This window comes from Daucus carota, chromosome 6, assembly GCF_001625215.2.
Source record: "Daucus carota subsp. sativus chromosome 6, DH1 v3.0, whole genome shotgun sequence".
Taxonomy (NCBI): Eukaryota; Viridiplantae; Streptophyta; class Magnoliopsida; order Apiales; family Apiaceae; genus Daucus; species Daucus carota.
This window is the reverse complement of record NC_030386.2, coordinates 40,232,298-40,249,140: the sequence shown is the minus strand read 5'-3', so window position 1 is coordinate 40,249,140 and position 16,843 is coordinate 40,232,298. Positions and strand designations below refer to the sequence as shown.

At 34.4% G+C, this 16,843-nt stretch overlaps 3 protein-coding genes across 3 annotated transcripts; all 3 read right to left on the bottom strand.

Moving 5' to 3' along the window:
* Nucleotides 1–2,469: 2,469 nt before the first annotated feature.
* Nucleotides 2,470–5,415, bottom strand: LOC108228182 (uncharacterized). The gene is made up of 3 exons (XM_017403697.2): nt 4,878–5,415; nt 3,781–4,119; nt 2,470–3,048 (listed from the first exon to the last, which is right to left on the bottom strand). The coding sequence occupies exons 1-3, from the start codon at nt 5,151–5,153 to the stop codon at nt 2,569–2,571; spliced, it is 1,095 nt and encodes a 364-aa protein (XP_017259186.1). The 5' UTR covers nt 5,154–5,415; the 3' UTR covers nt 2,470–2,568.
* Nucleotides 5,416–6,318: 903 nt separating this feature from the next.
* Nucleotides 6,319–7,954, bottom strand: LOC108226672 (uncharacterized). The gene is made up of 2 exons (XM_017401666.2): nt 6,792–7,954; nt 6,319–6,717 (listed from the first exon to the last, which is right to left on the bottom strand). The coding sequence occupies exons 1-2, from the start codon at nt 7,839–7,841 to the stop codon at nt 6,496–6,498; spliced, it is 1,272 nt and encodes a 423-aa protein (XP_017257155.1). The 5' UTR covers nt 7,842–7,954; the 3' UTR covers nt 6,319–6,495.
* A 4,301-nt stretch (nt 7,955–12,255) lies between these two features.
* Nucleotides 12,256–16,261, bottom strand: LOC108224414 (serine/arginine-rich SC35-like splicing factor SCL33). The gene is made up of 6 exons (XM_017399034.2): nt 16,127–16,261; nt 15,356–15,518; nt 14,767–14,844; nt 13,739–13,903; nt 13,305–13,409; nt 12,256–12,673 (listed from the first exon to the last, which is right to left on the bottom strand). Exons 2-6 carry the CDS (start codon nt 15,508–15,510, stop codon nt 12,529–12,531), a joined length of 648 nt encoding a protein of 215 aa, XP_017254523.1. The 5' UTR covers nt 15,511–15,518; nt 16,127–16,261; the 3' UTR covers nt 12,256–12,528.
* Between the last annotated feature and the right edge of the window lie 582 nt (nt 16,262–16,843).

Sequence of the window (16,843 nt, the reverse complement as noted above, 5' to 3'; positions counted from 1 at the left end):
ACGCCCTTAACGTTTTGATCTGTTGATCTCAGGCCAATGCTTCCTATGCTAATGCCATGTCCAGGACCGCAATTAACTCTGGTGATAGTAATGTTGGTTGTTCCAGGTCCGATTGATATGCAATCATCTCCGGTGCCAATGTTGGAATTGAGAATGTTGACGTATTTAATGTTGCCAGTGTGGATTCCATCAGTGTTTGGGCTATCAGCTGGTGCTTTTATTGTAATGTTGTTGATGGTTACATTCTCGCCTTCTTCTATCTTCATTTGGAAGCCTTTGCTGTCGACTAATCTTATGTTATGGACCAGTGCTTGGTAAACATTCGTTAAAACCAGTGTCTGCATAGATTCAACAATTAAAACTGATGACAAAATATCATTTCAAACCACATTTTTCAGAATTTTAAGTCACATATATGAGAAAGCCAGAAAGTTTTGATTTTTCAAATTGCAGAACTTACAGGGCTAAGGGGCTGGCAGGATGATGCATCGTGGCAATTGTTATAGGGCCAAGCAGAAGGTCCTTTTCCGTCAAAAGTACCATTTCCTTGAATATTCAGGCCGGTGATACCATGAAAGCTTATCCAGTAATTTGCGGTGGATTTGCCCTTAGGAGCTACTATAACTGCATTTACTGTAAAAGTCACTCCACCCTTGCATGGCCCTGAGAACTGGATGGTGTTAACCAAGTACGTTCCATCTGCTACCAAAACTGTGCCTCCTGATCGGCATGCTTGCTTCCATGCATTTAGGAAAGCCTTTAGCAAAAGAAGGAACAAATTAACATACGAAGGAAAGAAATAAAACTAGGATTGATATGCCTAATCTGTTAAATTTTGAAATAGATGTGAATTCCGCCATGGCCAGCCTCCCAACACGTTCATGAGCTAAACATGGCACCAGGACTCTACCTAGTTTTCATCTTGTTAATATCATGCAGTTTCAGAAATTAGTGATAATGAATATCAATAAAACTTGCCTTGGTGTCATCAGTTTTGCCATTCCCTACTGCACCAAAAGCTTTTACATCAAAAACACCCTGGCTCCAAACTTGATTAATGCATGAAACAACAAAAACTAACACCAAAACGTTGAAATAAAACAAATTTGAACCCATGATCAATAACTCTGATTTTCTCTATATAAGTTGCAAGCTTCTTGTAAACAGAGCCTGTGAGAGTTTGTATGCAGTGTGATACTACTGGGGCATCCATCTATATTTATAGTCACATGAAGATGATCGGTTTGCATGGGCTGATTGCATTTTTTTCGAATGTAGAAGTATATTTAATTGAGATTTTTAGAGATAATTGTTATTGATTTTATTTTGTAAAAATCTTTATATCGGCTAAATATATCAGATCATAGAGGAAATGGTACTGAATTTTTCTCTTTTTCTTAATAAACCAACAGAACTATATCCATCTCCAAATTTGCTGTGTCATATACATGTCATTAGTGTCGCAGAATTTAGAAAAAAATCAGTACTTCTTTTCTTTATAACCAAGATAGCTAGTTAGGTTGAGCCAATTACAATTTTAACAAAACGGACAGATTTTCTTAATATTTTGTCATTGATATTATAAATCCAAGCAGTGCTATTCTATTTTAGCTGATTTTGAGAATTCAAATTTTAACCCGAATTCCTTGTTTTGGTTTAAAGTATCAAAAAGTTCTCCTGTTTCATTTACAAATAATATCATTTAAATGGCTCGCTACTAATTTAACTAAATATAGATTAATAGATGTACAATTCAAATTTATGGGTTCCGGGTTGATATTCAAACTTGGAAAAAAATTAGATCAGGTTATCGTAAACATGGGCTTTATTACCCATATATCATGTGGTTTATAATATTTATCATTTTATTATATATTTTTAATATTTAATTTTATTATGACCATGAAACAACAAAAACTAACACCGAAAATATAAAACAAAGTTGAACCGTGGGCCCTGATCATTGATCAATAACTCTGATTTTCTCTATATAAATTGCAGGCTTCTTGTATACAGACCCTCTGAGAGTTTGTACGCAGTGTGACACTTCTTGGGCACCCATCTATATTTATAATCACAAGAAGATTATCGGTTTGTATCGGCTATTGAATAACGATTGCATTTTTTCCCAAGGTAGCCATGCAAATAAAGTTTGCTATTGATTTTATTTTGTAAAAATATTTATCCGCTAAATTTGTTGTCACGTACATGTCATTACTGGGTTGAAAGTCAATAATTTTTTTTTGTCGTCTCACTTATCAGTCAGCGTAAAGTTTAACCAAAATAATTCTGACGCGAAGTTTACAAATGCGTGTGTATGTCTCCGTTACTTAAACACATACCAGAATTCTGATATAATCCAGGCATCCTATATTAGAAAATGTGTTAAAATGGGCCATTTTAGTAGATATATATCAAGTTGAAAGTTGAACTATAAAACAAACACAAAATTATTCCCAATGTGGTAGCTAAGCAAAAAGAATAAGGAGTTCTTATAATTGATTATCAACCGAGCAAATAGTTCTGAACAATTTACAGTCAATATATATAATCTTGATCTTACTAATCTCACTGTATGTCCTCCGGTGGAATGAAGCAGTCCATGGATAGCCCCGGAACGTTAAAAGCTAGATCATCAATAGTCCACGTTTCCTCCATTCGTGTTGTCACCGGACCTCCCCTCAAATTGTCTCCGAAACGTGTGATGATGGCACTGGACTTGCCAGAATGCGAAATTCTAACCCCCTCCACTGTCCGATAGTCCTCCATTTTCGTGCTCATTGTCGTTTCCCAGTATGTCGGATGACAACCTGGTGACTGAATTCTGGTTAAGTAAGAGTCCTCCAAGTATAATAGTAATCCGTTTTTCTGGCTGAAATAACCGAACATAACATGTTTGATCATCTCGGCTGTTGGATCACTCCGTGCTGCCAGGTCCGTGTCATCGGCTGATAATTTTAACACGAAACAGTCTACGTCATGGATTTGTTTCTCACCCATGTATTGAGCCGAGGAAAATACATCTGCTGTAGCCACCGGATCCAGTCCCTGGGTAATTAATCATCGATGTTAGCAAGAAATTCCTCCGAAGAAAATAATATCTGTGCATTTCACTATCAGTATAGGATACGAATCATATGATATACCCATCCGTAATAAAATTCCATAATCTAGGGGGAAGAATTTCAAAGTGTGACTGCCATTCTAGCTCCCATACTACTACACGTGAAGGCCAGAACACTTTTTATCGTGATGAAAGAAAGGAGTAATTAAAAAGAAGTGCGATCGAGGCGAAAAACAAGGTGGTGTTTGGCAGCACAAAATAAGTCGACTTCTGGGCTTATAAGTTATAAGCACTTATTTATACCGTTTGTGTAAAAAGTCAAGAAGCACTTAAAAGAAGTTAGGATTACTAGCTTTTGTTTCTGGACTTCTGCTTATTTCCCAAACAGTTTAATCACTTATAAGTCTTAACTTGCTTCTGACTTCTACTCCACTTTTTTATTTTAAGCAAAAAGCACTTATTTTAAGCTCACCCAAACGACCCCCAAGTAACATGCGAAAGGCGAAAAAGTGACATAAGTGCCTTTAATATCTTGTAGGGGCACTTCTCAATGGAATATATCACTGAATTTGATTTGCTTTATCCACTAACTTTACATACTCTATACTTTAACTGTAATAAGATCTGCTAGACACATAGTTTTAGTATTGATGTGTTAAAATATAATATGATCCCGGAGAAATATGTATGTTTGAATGAGATTAGGACAAACTAACCTGAAGAGACCGACGGAGAGGACGGACACCGCCTTTGGCAGTGTGGGAGCCTAGCCAAGGGGTGCGGCGCCAGGCCACATTGCCATCACTCCCGGCTACCACTTTATGGCGTCCAACAACAAGCTCGATTTGCCATTTCTTGGGGACCATCTGCCAAATGACGAAGCAGCCCCTTGTCGGAACCTGCCTCACTGCAGCTCCGCCAGCTGAGCCTAGCTCATCTACCATGGCCATAGTAACTTTGCCAGTAACATACATGTTCTTCACACTTCCTTCTAATTTTCGGCAACCTGTTGCTGCCGTGAAGTGCTGAATTATGTACTCTGCTGATGTTGAGACCTGATCAATTATATTGTCAAAATTTGTTTTCTCCAGTGCTGCTTTTTTTCCGCTTAATTAGTACAATGAAATTTTAAGAAAATCTCTGTTCCTAATTTCCTATGCTCTCATACATGCACGAATTATATCTTCAATAAAATCCGAGTTTTGCAGTTGATGTTTTAAACTAATGCGAGAGTAAAGGAAGCGAATGTACTTAAATTAAGGAATTAATATTCTTAAATTCCTGAGCTAGAAACCCTCAGATACCGTTGGAACATAATCAAGAAATGCAAATTAAATAAATAGGGTAGCAGTGGAGGGGACATGGACTTTATTTTAATTTATTGAAAGGATAGGATAAATTATTTTTTTCACTGTTTATCAGAATGTCCGTAGACTTAATGAACCCTGGTAATTAACTGCTACCCACATAAATGTAGTCATAATTAAGGCCTCGGAGACAATCAACCAGACTGACCCAGAGTAGCAGTGGATTACTGGTGCTTAACAGATCCAAACATGATTAAGATTATGTAATTCCTTAATCATTTGATTATTATACCAAATTTAGCAAATAACTTATTAGTAGTAAAAAAACATCACTGATTTCGTTACTGGTCTTAAGTCTGGCCCTGCACCTCGAGATTTTAGGAGAATTTGTATGTTTATACTAATACGGGCATTACATATAGTATTTGGTAACAGTTTGGTACAGTCACGGAACCGGAAATTGAAACTAGTATTGTATACGTAATGAGAAGTTGAGAGGTGCTTACTTGATGAGGGAGAGAAGGAGTTAGAATGAGCGGAGGAGATGAAGAAGAAACAGGGAGCAGAGGACAGCCGAGAACACTTAAGAGAATCTTGATATCATCTTCAGATTTCTTGTTGAAGAGAAGGAGGAAGAGAGATTGTTGTGATAATAATAGCAAGTTGTTCTTTATCCACTTTTTCCATTTCTTTCTTCCCTTTTTACTCAACTCTTCTTCTTCTTCAATCTCATTTATCACTGGCTCTTCTGACAATGGTGCTAATCGAGTACTCATCATCATCTCCTGATCTCTCTCTCTCTCTCTCTCTCTCTCTCTCTCTCTCTCTGTTTCTCTCTCTCCCTCTCTCTCCTTCTCTCTCTGTATCTCTCTCCCTCTGCCTTTCTTTCTCTGTTTATCTCTCCCTCTCTGTCTCTCTCTCTCCTCCTCTCTCTATGTTCTCTCTGTTTGTGTTTTTCTGATAATGAGAGACAAAACAAAAGTGTATGAATGTATTGCAAATTTGCAACAGAATTATAGAAAGATAAACCGGACAGTACTATCTGGTCCATTTCAAGTCTTTCCCTCTGATGATAAAAAAGGAGAAAGTTCATTCTTTTGCACGTGCTGACTTGCGCGTGAACCAACATTCCCTACCCAGTGTAAAGGACTACTATTCTAATTTTCTATATATGAATATAAATGTGTGCTCTAAAATAAGGTTTCTAGTTTAGGTAGCTGGTATATATGGCCATAAAACAACCACAAAAATTAATAGGGAAAATCGATTTTTTTGTCACTAAACTATTAACTATTTTAGAAACTTACCACCTAACAAAATTTATATTTAATACAACCATTAACGTTTTGAACGTTTATGATTGTAACCACTCCGTTAGTTTTTATATGGAAACAGCTTAAAAGGTTGCCAGCGTGGATTGTTTATATGTTTTTGCTAAGTGATTTGTTTGTTTATGTACGTGACTTTTCTACTTTATAACTCCTTCACCAACTGAATGGCACACATGAGTACCACCACTCGGAAAAAGAACATAAAAGCTGATATATATAAAAAGAGAGAAATTCCCAGCCAAATCAATGAAAGACAATGGGATAACAACCACAAATAAAATCTAAAAAACACCTTTAAAATCACTGAACGGAGTCCCAGTGCTTCAACCCTAAAAGCAGAAACATATTGAATAATGTACACCACAAAATCTTTTAAATCATCTGGTTCTTCATTCAAATCTTCATACTGTGAATTTAAATATCACTTCACACTTCAAATATAGATAGAATAGCAGCAGATTTCTTAACAAATAATAACTTCAGTTTTGGAATTATCCACTGTCATAGCAGTAATAAAATATTTTAAATTATGGCAGCCTTCAAAAAGGTCTCCAGGGAACCACATCAAACTGATAACAATTTTAAAGCAAAAAAAAAGTAATTCTGTTCTGGCAAAATAAAGCATGGTTCATGACCATTTCATTCATCTGACCATTCCAAAATACCAGGTTCATTTTGGCACTTTATACTAAAATCAAGAAACAAGTTCATGATCATATCAGTTTTACTAACATAAACAAAAGCTATAGAGATTTAATCGTTCTGCTCCTCATTTCTTGGCACAAGTAGGCTGTCAACTTGTGACTTTCATTGTGGTTGTTGACGAAGACAAGTAGGTGTGCCCATCATCTCCCACAAATACACCAACACCAGATGTTTTTTTCACCTTCTGAACTGGGGGAGCTGCTTTTGGTGGCCTTCCTCTTTTCTTTGGTTGCGCTGGAGGTTCTGTACTTGTCGTTGCCTTTTTTTTTTGCCCAGGATTTGCTGATGTACGTGTATGTCCATCTTTGGTCTGCATTATCATCATAAATACATGTTTAAACACGTTGAAATAAATCGACTGATGAGTATAAAATTTCAAAATACCTGCTGTGTTTTCTTTCTAACATTCTGTTTATTTCTCAGAGAATGTGCTTTTGCAGCTACACTTTGAGCCTTTTTGGCTTCCGCTGCCTTTTTCTGATTTTCTAGCACCTCTGCTTCTGAAGTTTTGCAAGTAGCTCTATTATGACCAATTACCAGACACCTACTGCACCTCATAAGAATACCTTTTTTTGAGAGTTTGGTACCACCCCCCTCTTCATCAGCCTCCCTTCTTCTGTGTTTTTTTATCAACTCCCCATCCTCTATCATTTTATCAACTCTCTCACACCCAAGAACATTGTTATCTTCAAACTGAGGAAATATATTTCCAAGCAAGTCCAGTTCATACGGCACCAACTCATTCCACTGTGGCATGTCACCCATGTATTCATCATATTGTTTCGCACACCATTTTTCATGCCTTTCATGCTGGTCCACATGTTGCTGATCATTTAGATACAATGGGTGCACTGGAGCATTATAATCACCGTTATTTATATGCATGTCGGTCAGATTACCCTCCTTCAGAGGATCAATTTGTCCATCCAGTAACTTCTTTTTATTCTCTCTAATACTCTGTAATTCATCGTCAACATCTGATTCAATATCAATATCATTATCAGAAATAAACTCATCCCCATCTCCAGAACTATCACTGTAATCCTCATCCTCAAAATTAGAATCATCTCCTTCATTGTCCGCAGAACTCACATGCTCCTCTACAACATTTTTTTGTTTTTCTTCGGCACAATGATCAACGAATAAAGACACATAACCTAATGACAGAGCATCTCTGTGAAGTTTTCTAACTGATTCATCATTCCAAAGAAATACATAACTTTCTTTACCAGTGGTTAAGGGGTTTTGGTAGTACAGTTTCAGACCATTGCCATACCCAATGTCATGTAAAAAATTAAGAAAACGATCAATAGTTAGTGCACTCACATCAACGTTGTAAATATTATCGATTGTACCTCCCTTGTAATAGTAGACGCCTTCTCTCGTTTCAAACTTGCCCCCATGATGAATCTCAACTTTGCAGATTGTATCCATCAACGACCAAGCTTTCCAGAACCCTAGATTTGTGCTTAATCTTTTGTAAAAGAGGGTTTTTGCTGTGACCTCTCTGTATCCCCCGCTTAATGATTACAGTACATATTCATTTCATTTTTATATTTATTTAATAATATATGATTACATGTCATCATCCATGTGGAACAAAACTTAACAGACGTTAAGTATTTTTAACAGAATGATTAGATTCTAATAAGAAAATTAATTGAAGCCTTACTCTAAGATAAAATTTTGTTGGGTGGTAAGTTTCTAAAATAGTTAATAGTTTAGTGACAAAAAAATCGATTTTCCCAAATTAATATAAAGTTATTATAATTAAGGAGTCTTGAATTCGTGCGTTAGTATTAATTTTTTTTAACGTTATTTGTACATTTCTACTCCCTCTTATTTGAAATAGGTCGGTTGATTTTTTTATACATATTTGTAAATTTTTTTATCATTTAGTTAAAACTATTTGTTTTTAATCTTTTAATTATAATATTAATTATATATTTTTATTTAAATATAATATATTAAAAATTATAATTTTATATATATAATCAAAAAACTTAAAAGTATAAAAATACAAACAACCTATATTTCAAAATAAAGAGAAAGTATTTTCTGTTTCTACAATTATTTTCCCATTTCTGAGTCCCAAAATTTTGAACTCCAATACATTAGATATTTTATGAGAAAATTTCACACTTTTATCATAAATAATTTAGAAATATATCTATAATCATATGAAATTATTTAAACAAAACAAATATATAATTTTTTGTGTTTTTTACGAGATCTGACCCCAACATAAAAAATAATTTCTTCAATGGGCAGAATCCAGTTCCCCTCTTTAAAGACATGATCTGAATTTTCATGCCATGGGACTTATTCGTTAAAAAGTGTATCATCATGAAGGAATATAATTAATTGGCGCGTGAAAAAGGTAAAAATACAAATAACATGGATAATAATATAGTTGTTGGTATAAAAAAAAGGAGGAGCTTACAAGGGCCGCAACGCAAACTACGCAAGGCAGGTTATACGTCGATGTCTTCTTTATAATTTGTAATTATAGCTTTTCTGGTAGTAGTTAGTTTGGTACTCTCCTTTCAATTTTTCCTTTTTCAAGCCTTTGATTTAGCTAGACACATGCATTAATTCTTCTCTTTTCTATCCCATCTTAATCTTATACTAACGCAGTGCGCAATGGCGCGATGGCACAATGCAGTATTTGCATCATCAATGCGTACAAGTGTTGCATGTTCATGTGTTTTATTGTTCTACATACTTTGGACTTGAAGGCAGGTATTTGTTGGTTTAATAAATAAAAAATTGAAAATTAATTCAAGTTCTCTTGTACCAAGATATTACGCATGTACTTTCAATTGAAACGTTCTCTCATAAATAAAAATTTTATATTACTAAGGGCACTACCTACGGAGTTTTTCTAAACTCCGGTTGATAGTTTCGCATGTATTTTCATTTACATGGAATATAAAGAAATTATATATTTAGCGAGATAGAAAAAAAATATATATGAAAATAAGGAAGGGCCTGTTTTTTCTGAAAATAAATTTTAAACGAAATTCAAAAAAATCTTATCGGATCAATCTAATCATATCCGGTTTATATATTATCCGATGTTTTTATCTGATTACATTCCTTTTAGTTAAATTCATACCCGCTAAATGGACCCGGAACGGATCGGATTCTCGCTCCGCCGGATTCCAGCAACTGTCACAGTCGAGTGGAGGCTCCCTCACAAAACTAACCAGTTTGAACGTAAAGTTTTCAAAACTAACCAGCCTACGTTCAACTTTTCAAAACTAACTAGCCTAATTATATAAACTCGGGCGACCCAAATATGAATTTCCTGGCAGTGAGGATCGCCCCATCTACAGGCGACCTCCATCAAAACTGTTTTTAGTACAGGTCGCCCCATCAAAACTGTTTTTAGTACAGGTCGCCCTATACACGGGCGACCCTTACTGTTATTTTTTTTTTTTTTGAAATTTTAATATAATTGTATTATATATTTTATTAGTGTTCTAAAAATTCCCGATTTAACCGATAAATCCCCGATTAATCCTCTACAAGATCGGCCACCGATCCGATTTTTGAAATCCGATTAATCCTTATATATATTTCATAATCAAAATATATGTGATAAATTATTAAAATTAAAATACTATATTACTTTAAATATGAATAATTATAGTGTTTATGAATATAGTAAATATATTAGTTACTAAATAGCTAATATAATAATAACTAAATATTGAATAATATTTTAATATTAAAATAAACCCAATTTTAACTCCGATTAATCCTTCCGATTAATCCCCGATTTCCGATTAATCCTTGAATCGGTAGCTCAACCGATTAGGTCCGATTCCCGATTTCTGTAACACTTATATTAATAAAATTTTGTTTTTGTTTGTTATTTTATTTAAATGGATAATAATTAATATGTGGGTTTTTCGGTAATATGAATATTTTTGTTTAGATTAATTTATTGAATTAACTAAAAATAAAGATTAATTAATATAAATAGAAATTGATTATATCATTCCGATTTGCAAAAATATTCCTGATGGTGAGTTTTGAATGACATGTTTTTAACTCCTTTTATTTAATAATTAAATTTATACATCTTTCATAGTAATATTGAAAAATAATAAATACCTCAAAAATTATTTTTAAAGTTTTTCTCAAATCTTACTCGGAACTATATATACTAATATACATATAAAATTGTCCAAATTAAAAATCAGTTATTAGTGAGGCATATCATTCTTAAAAAAGATTTAAGGCAAAATTTTGGATACATTGCTATTTGTTCCCATGTATTACACCTAAGAAACCCATTCAATGTGATCTATTCACGTGAATCTGTTTAAAACTGCAAATCTTGTTTCATTTGAAGTCTATATTGTGGAAGCCTAAGTACACTATGTAAAATGAAGAAATTCCTTAATTTCCTTAACCAAATCATTAAAAAAAACAAAAGCACATTGACATTCACATGAACCGTTAAGTCCAGAAACAAGCAAACTCATCATGATAGACATGGTTGCCGGAGGCAGGGGCGACCCTAGCCCCTCACCACTACACAGCATGGGTCGCCCTTGGTAGGGGCGACCATCACTTCCACAAAAAAACCAACTCGGGTCGCCCGAGTTCTGTTAAATTAGGCTGGTTAGTTTTGAAAAGTTGAACGTTGGCTGGTTAGTTTTGAAAACTTTACGTTCAAACTGGTTAGAAATGTAAGGGAGCCGTCGAGTGGAAATGAATATACCTAAACTTAATGGGGTGCCTCAAAGCGTCAACATTATGGCACAGAGGATCACCGACAGGCCACTCTCAACGGACAGTTAAATAAGTAAGAATTGTGTCAGCTTACTTAAGCACCCGCTATGTTCCAAAACATATTTATTCATATTAAAGCATCTCGACAGACTCTTCGTTTAAGCTCTTAACTTGAGATTTGAGGAGGATAAGAAAAAAAAATTGCTCCAAAAGACTCCTAGTGGCTCTTTAAATCATTAAGAGTCTCTTATTTTTCTCTCTCCTCTTCTCAAAGTTAAGAGCCATCACATATCTTTTAACTTAATTGTTCACGATAAAAAAATTCCTTCACCCCAATTCACCTCTACCTTTTCCTCTTTTTTTTGTTTTATAGTAGAGCCCAATATGAATAAAATATGAAATAGAGAAGAAATATAAAGAATATTATTGGAGTTTAAACTCTTAATTTTATATTAATTACTAAGAGCCATTGTTTATATTATATTTAATGCTCTTCTTATCCTGTACGTCTAGAATAGACTCTAGTTTTCGAAAATAAGTAATTTCAAATCAGCACATAATTTAAATACAGACACTATTATTATTATTTTACCTGCACGGCTTGAACGGTCTAGTGCCTCTCCATGCCTAAGCATTGACGCAGCAGTGGAGTAAAACAATAGATTCTTACTGCTCGGTAGAAATGGTTGCGGCAAATATAGGGAGATACGAGGGTCCAGTATATAATAGCAGTAACAAAGAAACGAAGATGTTCTGCTTCCAAGTTTCAAAGGCCATATGACTTAACATCAGATTTATTTGGTTTTCGAGACATCATGTTCTCGAGCAGAACATTAAGGCAACAAGCTAAGTTTCAAAAGCTAAGTTTCAAATTCTAAAGAGTGAAGATAACTGCTCAATCCGTCGATCACCGTCAATCATTCGTAATATGCATCGAAAATTCATTGAATTTAGAAAAAGAATATTTAAATTTATATTGAGGTAAAAATTAAGAATCCTATTTTAGAACTTCGCCCCAATAACTTTGCATATTGGACCGTCCCTGCATTTGTTTATCAGAAATTCAGAACGATATTCCAGTTAAAGCTGTAAAAGTACACACTGAAGCAAATTGCAAATATTAATCTGCATGCAAATAACTAATCTGGACAATGCATACTAGATTAACAGTTAAGATAAGTACTTAATATGCATCAGACCGATATTTAAAGTTAAGCTCCAAAAGTACCCGTTAAAGCAAATTTCAAATATCAATCTTGCATGCAAATAACTACTTTTTTATGCAACAATAGGAGGGTCCATCCCATTCCTCTGAGTTAAGCTCACTAATAACCACAACGGCATTCAGAAGCCAATGTCTCCAAGGGGTTCACCTCTAGTAAGGTTCGGGACTCCTGCTTCTGCTCCTGCTCCTGCTCCAGCTGCGGCTGCTCACAGGGGTTCTGCTTCGACTCCTAGAACCACGAGGACTCCTGGAGTAAGACCTTCCTCGATAGCTCCTACGTCGAGGCGAAATTGACCTAAACAATAATCAACACAGAACTGATTCAGATCTTTCAAATCATGTACACATTAGTCCTGCAACTATAAAGTATTTCCAGCTGATAAATTCAAGCATTTAAACAGTCACCTTTAACATCTGGAAGTTCATTGTGAGTAATAATGCATGAGAACAGATATAATTCATGGTGTATCGAATATCAAAACCAATGAAACACAAGGAGAAATTTTGGACACATTATTCTTCTCAGTATATTTACATATTACATGTTCTCCCATACATCACTTTTTAAAGTATACAGCATGGGGGAGCCAGGATTCATGATAACCCCTACCAGGCTATATAAATTTCTCTATATCCTTGATCATGAATTTAAAAACTCTTTATTAGTACTAAAGGTATACTTCTATTATAAGGATGAAAAAAAATACATCTAGAATGCAGCTGAACTTACGAGATATATAACTATAAGAAATAAAAGAGGTTAACACAAGAAACTTTGCGCAAGGAGATAATTATCCCAGAAAGGAAGCCTCCAAAAGGAAGTTTACCTAAGTCTACCTAAATCCCAAATAGCAAGCGTCAAAAAGCAACTTCAACAAATCAATTATATTTCCTGAGCAAGGTTAACAAGATTTACTTGAAAATACCTTGAATATTCCCTACGCCTCGGTGACGGTGAATAATAATCTGGACTGCGGGAATAAGATCTTCTATAACGTTGAGGGGATGGTTTTCTGTCATATGATCGGCCCCTGAAAACAGAAAATTTCAGATACAGTAATATTATATGAACTCGTATCTTTATTGCTCATTATTAGATCTGAACAGGATCATTGAACCCTGTTTTTTAAAGCATAGATATAATAAGGATTGCATTCGTAAGTATCTTTGCATGGCATGGCTTAGTTTACATTTTTGTATTAGTTAATAGAGTTCGAAAGAAAAAAGAGAATGATGTAGCTCATGCAAAAGCCTTTACAATGTGCAAAATAAAAGAAGGTAATAAGATCAAAGGGTGCATGAGTATGTCCTTTCATCGCCAAAAAATAAATAATAAGCAGTCAAAAAATAAAAGCTAAACCTGACACGTTCCCTTGCCCTCATTTCCTGAGGTTTTTTCCTATTTTCTTCAGCAAATACCACTGTCAATTCTCGACCTAGGAAAACTTGACCATCCATATGATATTTGGCCTCTTCAGCATCAGCAGGGTGCACATATTGCACAAAACCAAACCCACGAGGCTCTCTGCAAAGTAAAAATAACGAGTCAGAGTATATAATATTGTATTTATGAGGCTCATCCCGTGTGAATGCTGAACACATGCGACTGAATCAATCTCCCTCCATAAAGATGGATACTGGGTAAATGGGAAGGGGATGGAAGGAGAGACATACGAAGCAATTATCCCACAGAGATTTACTTCGAAAAGATCCAGTCATGCAATTAGGCAGCTTCTAACCTTGGGAAATTTAAGGTTATAATGATTTGAAATTCTTGATGACTTGGATCTTCATTAATGTACTGACACTCAACTCGACCTTCAATCTTCATGTAAAATAAGATCTTCTCCAGAGTCTTATTACTTGTTGGTCTTGGAAACTTTCAATAAGAAAACAAACAGCAAATTGACATTGAGTCTACCTTTTGCGTAATTGCTAAACGCATGCAACTGAATAAAACACAGACAGACCAATCCCAGCCCCATTATAACATATAGGGAAGTGGACTATAAATAGGATATATACAGAGCGAGATGGTCGGAAAGAGTCTTATTCAAAGAATCCATTTATGCAATTAAAGTGGCCCCTTACCTTGTAAAATTAAGGTTATAAAAACTTTAAAGACTTTGTGACTGATATCTTCTTTTTACATATTAATACCCAACTCCTTGTATTATTTTGTAGACCGAAATCATCATTTACACAGTCTAATTACTTATTCTTCAAAACTTTCAACATGAAAAAACACAAATCGCCATGACACGAATTTACAAACTACATGACTAATAAAACAACTGCAAATACAGCTTAATTGCATTCATAAAGAGATTTAGTAAACACGATGGTCAAATATAAGTACAGCAAAACCAAAAGTTAAAATCTAATTACCCGGAATAATAATCTCTAGGCAAGTAAACATCTTTCAGAGGACCAAATTCGCCAAATGGTCTGCGAAGATCTTCTGGTCTGTAAATTTCATTGAGCATGTTAGATTATGTTACTAAGGAAGTCAACAATTCTTAATTGCAAAAATCAAACCAACATATAATATGACAGCTTTAAAACTACATAGATTTACAATAATTCATTTTAAATTAGCTATTCAGCACTGCAATTTATTATATTTATCCATATATGAACATTAGTTACATCTTGCAACGTTGGAGATACCATGAAATATGATAAAATTTAACACAGAGATCTTGTAGTTTTTAGTAAGATTTTAACAAAATACAAAATTCAAAATGAAGGTTGCTTTTCAATTTAGTAAGAGGCTGACAACCTTAATGCTAAAATTTTTCCTAACAAAAAAAATGAAAAAATTATATAATAAGCTGACGGAAGTGTTCTGCCACTCAAACTTAAATGACGAATACACATTCCAAAATATATATTCGCTTAAGGCACTATTACAAGCTTAAAGCACTATTACAAAAAAACAACGTAAGCAAAACAAGGAGTACCATAAATCGCATACCTACAATCATGACGAAGGTTGCGAACCAAGAGACTAGTAGGCCCATCTCTGCTACGGCCTCCATACGAACCCCTTGGACTCGGACTCCGACGTCTACTGCTTCTGTAATTCCTCGGTGGTGGCGAGGGACTGTAACGGTAACTCCTACCCCTCATCTTTCACCCTACATCCATACAAAGGAAATACATCATCACCAGGAAATCTAATAATACATTAACCTACCATCTGTCACCACATATTTGTATCACTACCCTTTTACCTCTATAACACGTAAACATAAACATAAACCGACAAATTTTTGCATATTCACACATATCTTCAACCTGTAACCACATAAACCCCTTTTCCGCAGCCAATCACAATCGAGCTACAATTACACAAACCATTAAATTTCTTAATTTCAGTTTCGAAACTTATAACTCTATAAGTAAACATAATCAAACAGATTTTGTATATGCACACATAAAACTCCCTTTTCCCGCAGCCAATCACAATCGAATTACAATATCACGGACAATACGATTTTTTGATCAATTTCGATTCCGAAACAATGAACAATCAAACCACATCAAGAATTCAACATATCAAGATATATAATCACATCTTTTAACATGTATCACATATTAAAACATAAAAAATTGAGCTAAATCGAATCAGAATTCAACAATAATTATAACATCAAACCATGAAAATTTTACACAAACAAAATCAAGAAAACATAAATCGTGAAATTAAGAGAATAAATAGAAGATCGTTTGGAAATGATAATACCTTCGATGCGCTGTAAAACTCGAAATCGCAAGCTTCTCTCTCGCTCCGTCTCGCACAAACACTGTATCTCCCCTCCCTCTCTATTGTTGTATCTGATATATGAGACGATTTATGATCGAGAAGCTTCTCGTAAATGGGCCTTGTTTTTCTAGCCCGTTTGGGGTCTTAAGACTGGTTTTGTTAAGTTAAAAAAAGTATTGTGTAGATTGAGCCCTGCCCACGCATTCGGCCCAATATCGAAATAATTGTTCGGAATCAATACGGTTACTCATGGGCAATTTTTTTTTTAGAGTTATATATCAAGCAGGCCACCCATTACGTCAAAATATCTCACTTTAACCCCTCACTGTTTAAGTCATTATGAATCAAATATATATCATTTTACTCACATCGCTATTCATACTTCTTTACTTAATTATTTATCAAAAATCAACCGTTTATTTTTTTTGCTACAAAACCACTTCAAGTACCTTCATAATTGTCTCTAATATTTATCAAAATAATTTAGGAATTTCTAAAGCAACATAGGTAGGGTGATCAATAAATATATATTTATAACTAAATATTTTTTTTAAATAGATAGTTATATTGCTTTATTAATTCCCAAATTATTTTAATAAATATTAGAGACAATTATGAAGGTACTCGAAGTGGTTTTGTTGGTAAAAAAACAAACGGTTAATTTTTAATAAATGATTAAGTAAAAAAGTTTGAATA

Coding starts and splice junctions, on each gene's coding strand:
- LOC108228182 (XM_017403697.2), bottom strand. CDS start 5,153: ATGATGATGAGTACTCGATTAGCACCATTGTCAGAAGAGCCAGTGATA. Junction 4,120..4,877: donor CTCCTTCTCTCCCTCATCAA/GTAAGCACCTCT, acceptor ATAATTGATCAG/GTCTCAACATCAGCAGAGTA. Junction 3,049..3,780: donor CTCTCCGTCGGTCTCTTCAG/GTTAGTTTGTCC, acceptor TTAATTACCCAG/GGACTGGATCCGGTGGCTAC.
- LOC108226672 (XM_017401666.2), bottom strand. CDS start 7,841: ATGGATACAATCTGCAAAGTTGAGATTCATCATGGGGGCAAGTTTGAA. Junction 6,718..6,791: donor TTAGAAAGAAAACACAGCAG/GTATTTTGAAAT, acceptor ATGATAATGCAG/ACCAAAGATGGACATACACG.
- LOC108224414 (XM_017399034.2), bottom strand. CDS start 15,510: ATGAGGGGTAGGAGTTACCGTTACAGTCCCTCGCCACCACCGAGGAAT. Junction 13,904..14,766: donor CCTAGAGATTATTATTCCGG/GTAATTAGATTT, acceptor TTTACTTTGCAG/AGAGCCTCGTGGGTTTGGTT. Junction 13,410..13,738: donor AGGGCAAGGGAACGTGTCAG/GTTTAGCTTTTA, acceptor TTCTGTTTTCAG/GGGCCGATCATATGACAGAA.